The sequence below is a fragment of the Palaemon carinicauda genome, chromosome 36 (assembly GCF_036898095.1).
Source record: "Palaemon carinicauda isolate YSFRI2023 chromosome 36, ASM3689809v2, whole genome shotgun sequence".
NCBI lineage: Eukaryota > Metazoa > Arthropoda > Malacostraca > Decapoda > Palaemonidae > Palaemon > Palaemon carinicauda.
In genome coordinates this window covers 23,369,286-23,373,684 of record NC_090760.1, presented here as the reverse complement: position 1 = coordinate 23,373,684, position 4,399 = coordinate 23,369,286, and the positions used below count along the sequence as shown (strand labels likewise).

The 4,399-nt window shown below is 34.1% G+C and overlaps 1 protein-coding gene across 1 annotated transcript; it reads right to left on the bottom strand.

Moving 5' to 3' along the window:
- Window positions 1–228: 228 nt before the first annotated feature.
- Window positions 229–2,559, bottom strand: LOC137628529 (repetitive organellar protein-like). The gene has a single exon (XM_068359680.1). The coding sequence runs from the start codon at window positions 2,557–2,559 to the stop codon at window positions 229–231; it is 2,331 nt and encodes a 776-aa protein (XP_068215781.1).
- Between the last annotated feature and the right edge of the window lie 1,840 nt (window positions 2,560–4,399).

The following is a 4,399-nucleotide window of genomic DNA, read 5'->3' as shown; positions in this document are numbered from 1 at the left end:
CCTCTTTTCCTCCTGTGTTCCACTGCTCCTGTTCATCCATTAAACTATAATAGACCCCATCTTTTTATGTCGAATTTTGAATCTGCCTAAAAAACCTAAACTTCTTTATAAAATGGGCAAGGCAATTTTTTGCTTTAAACTGCCATTTATTTTCAGGCTTCTCCTCTATAACAATTTCTTGAGCAAATTTAATTCCTTGTTTAACCCCTATTACGTTTGCCATATGTCCTAAAATCTTCCGAATTGGGGTTGTTGGTCTTTCGGAAAATCTGGAACACGTTTCAACAGAACTTGAACTTGGCCATCTAATTGTTGTAACAAGGCCAAATTTCTTTTCTTTTCCATTTCTAAGTGTTCAATTTGTTTTTCATATTTAAGCAGATCACATTTTAGATAACAGATAACCCTATCCTGTTTTCTTATTTCATCTTGGGCTTTGTTCATGTACAGCAATCTATCCTTCCCAATTAACTCCATTTCATATTCCAAGTCAAATTTTTTCTCTCTCTCCATTTCCTCTATTTCTCCATTCTTCTTTTGAATTAATCTTTGCATGTCAAATAGCATTCTGTCCATGTCTAGTATTTTTGCATCCTGCTGGTTAATTTCATTCTTCATTTGAAATTGTAGTTCCCTCATGTCCCCTATGTCCATGGTAAATGGTTCTTTGTTCATTTCCTGTATTTCTTTATTCGTCTTGTTAATTTCAGCTTGCATGATAAATACTTCTCTTTCTTTGCCCAGTATTTCTCTATTATTTTTGATAATTTCTTTTTCCCTGAATTGTTTGTCCTTTTCCATGCTGTGTATTTTTCTGTTCTTTTGGTCAAGTTCATTTTCCATTTTACATAGTTCCTTCTCCAATTCCGTTATTTTTGTGTTCTGCCTGTTAATTTCATTCTCCATTTTATATTGTTCTTTCTTCATTTCATGTATTTTTAGGTTCATCTGGTCAATTTCATTATGCATGGAGATTTTTTCATGCTCCATATCCTCTTTTGTTGTATGCATCTGGTCAATTTTATTCTGCATGCTAAATAGTTCTCTCTCTATGTCCTGTATTATTGTGTGCTTCTGGTCAATTTCATTTTGCATCAAGATTTTTTCATATAACCAATTATCTTCCTTGATCCTATGGTCTTGCATCAGGATAACATTTTTCCTCTCCAAGTCTTGTACCTCAAGTTCCCTGATTATATTTTCCTTCTCCATATTCATGATTTTATCTTGCCAAATATATTGATCATTCTTCAATTCCTGGATTTTTTTTGCTATGTTTCTTCTCTCTTGTTCCCAGGTCAATTGATCCGCCTCCAGTTCTCTGATTTTACTATCCGTCTTCTTATTTATAGAATCCAAGCGCATATTTTCAATCACCATTTCACACAAAGCATGACTATGATTGTTAAGGCTCATCGAATCCCCGAGTACTGCTATTACCTCTGTGTTCTTTGCCGGAGATTCCATTGGACTCAACCAGCACTCTTCTTTTTCTTCCCTGTTTTCACTAAACATTATTGTTCCGTTGACACCTGAATGCCTCTTTTCACTGTCACCTTGCATCATCTTTACTGGGATTGGGGCTAATTTAACAACTCCTATTATAGCTAACATCCTTAGTACAATGTTCTTGATATCTGGTCGGATTTTTTGGGGTAATCCATCTAAACGATTGAACAGAATTTGAGCTTCGCCTTCTAAAATGTTTGCCTTTTTCAAAATATCGTCGATTTCCTGTTCTAATACTTTGATATCTAATTTACTTCGACTGATTTCACCATTTAATTTGCAGATTTCCATGACTTTTTGATTTATTTCGTTTTCAATTTTATTCATGCTGTCAAAATGTCCCTCTTCTAAGCGCTTGATTTTTTTTTCCATATTATTTTTTTCCCTCTTCATGTCTTCAATTTTCTTATTTTTCATGTTAATTTCTTCTTCCATGACACTTGTCTTCCTATCCATGTCCTCTATTCTCGCCCTATTCATTTCAATTTTATTTTTCATGTCCATTTTCATCCTCTCCATTTTCTTCCTCTCCATTTTCATGTCAATTTCATCTTTCATTACAATTATCTTCCTGTTTAAGCTCTCAATTTTCTTATTTTTCATATCGATTTCATCTTCCATATTAATTTTGTCCTTTTCCATATCCTCGATTTTGAACCTCTTCGTATCAATTTCCTGTTTCATATCTTTTTTCTTTCCCTCCATTTTTTCAATTTCCGTATTATTTGTGTTAATTTCGTTTTCTATGCCAATTTTTTTCTTCTCCATGTCCTGGATTATTAACCTTCTGTTGTCAATTTCTTTTCCCATGACAATTTTGTCCTCCTTTGTATTGTCGATTTCCAACCTCCTCTTGTCAATTTTATTTTTTATGTCATGTTTCATCCTCTCCAAGTCTGCTATTTTGTTGTTCTTTATGTTAATTTTGTTTTGCTTGATATTTAGGTCACGCTTCCAGACGTTTTGTATGATCACATTTTCTTTACCAAAGATAAATATATCATGTTCAAACTCTTTTAGTTTACGTTCACATTCGGTTTTTTTCCTCATCAATTCCTCAATTTTATTTTTTCCAATATATTTTTCTCTTTCCAATTTCTGTAATTCATGCTCCATATCTCTTTCTCTCTTGTTCCCGAACCAATCGAGCTTTTTCCAAATCTTTGAATTTACGATCCAAATTCTTATTTATTAATTGCAAATGCTCATTCGCCGTCTCACATAAAGGACGATTTTCATGATTGACGTTATTTTGCAACCCGAGAACTGCTAGTTTCTCCATGGTCCTTTCGATAACACCGTCTATTAGATCAATTTCCAACCTAAACGCCTCTTTCGTTTCACTGGAACTAAGTGTCCTTGTTTCGTGGACCGCATAGTGTTCCTCATCATTACGAATGTTGAACATTTCTTTGATTTGTTTTATTGATATTTGGAATTCTGTAAGTATAGTGGCCATTTCCTTAGGCCACTCGATTTCTTTTGTTTTAGGAGGTATATCCGACTTTTTTGAAAGGCATTTGTCTTCTACAAAATTTTTTACAGTTCTAAAACGTCGAAATACCACGTCTCCAATCGTGCTCAAGACACCTGCTGTGCCTAAAAATATTACATATAACAACATACCTGTGGGAACTGCCACAGCAGTTAAATTTGAGGTAAGATCCAATGTTGTGTTATTAAAACAATTAACATAAACGTTCATGGTGTAATCCATCATCAGTGATACCTACCCATCTGCTTGAACTAGCTATATTTTTAGAAAATGATAGAACCTCTCGGAGCCAAGGATGGAAAAAGTCTTCATCGCAACTCCATCCTTGTTTCATCTCTAAGTTCTCTTCCAAAATGATGATTATGTGTCTTTTTTTTAATATCTATTTTTGCAAACTTTTAGAAATTGATAGAAACTTTCGGAGCCAAGGATGGAATCGAATCTACATCATATCCGGAAAAGTCTTCAGCACTACTTCGTCGGTCTTTTCCAAAATCGGTTTCGTTTTTATCATCTTCGATTAGAGCCATTCGGGATGAAAAAAAGAAAGAAAAAAGGTGTAGTTTTACATTGATTTTATTGATTGGGCGATTATCTTGAAATGTTGATTATTTGTAAGAAGATTTTGACGATGCAGGAAAAACTAAGATCTTGGGAAATAGTGAAAACTGGAAGGAACAAAGGAGAAGATGAAAAGACTCGGGGAACTGGACGACGGAAGAGAAGAGGTTTTGAAGAGAACGGATGCTTCAAGAAAGATCTTGGCAACTAGTGAAAACTGAAAGGAACGAAGATGAAAAGACTCGGACGACGGAAGAGAAAAGGTTTTTAAGGAGAACGAATGCCTGAAGACCGGAAGAACGCGAAGAGAGTTTACTACACTGAATAGTTGAACTGAATTCTTGTTGCGTTCTTCCAATCTTCAAGCATTCGTTCTCCTCAAAACATCTTCTCTTCCGTCGTCCGAGTCTTTTCATCTTCTCCTTCGTTCCGTCCAGTTTTCACTAGTTGCCAAGATCTTTCTTCAAGCATCCGTTCTTTTCAAAACCTCTTCTCTTCCGTCGTCCGAGTCTTTTCATCTTCTCCTTCGTTCCGTCCAGTTTTCACTAGTTGCCAAGATCTTTCTTCAAGCATCCGTTCTCTTCAAAATCTCTTCTCCTCCGTCGTCCAGTTCCCCGAGTCTTTTCATCTTCTCCTTTGTTCCTTCCAGTTTTCACTATTTCCCAAGATCTTAGTTTTACCTGCCTCGATATATATATATATATATATATATATATATATATATATATATATATATATATATATATATATATTATTTTTATTATTATTATTATTATTATTATTATTATTATTATTATCATTATTATTTTTATCATTATTATTATTATTGTTGTT

Coding starts and splice junctions, on each gene's coding strand:
- LOC137628529 (XM_068359680.1), bottom strand. CDS start 2,559: ATGAGGAAAAAAACCGAATGTGAACGTAAACTAAAAGAGTTTGAACAT.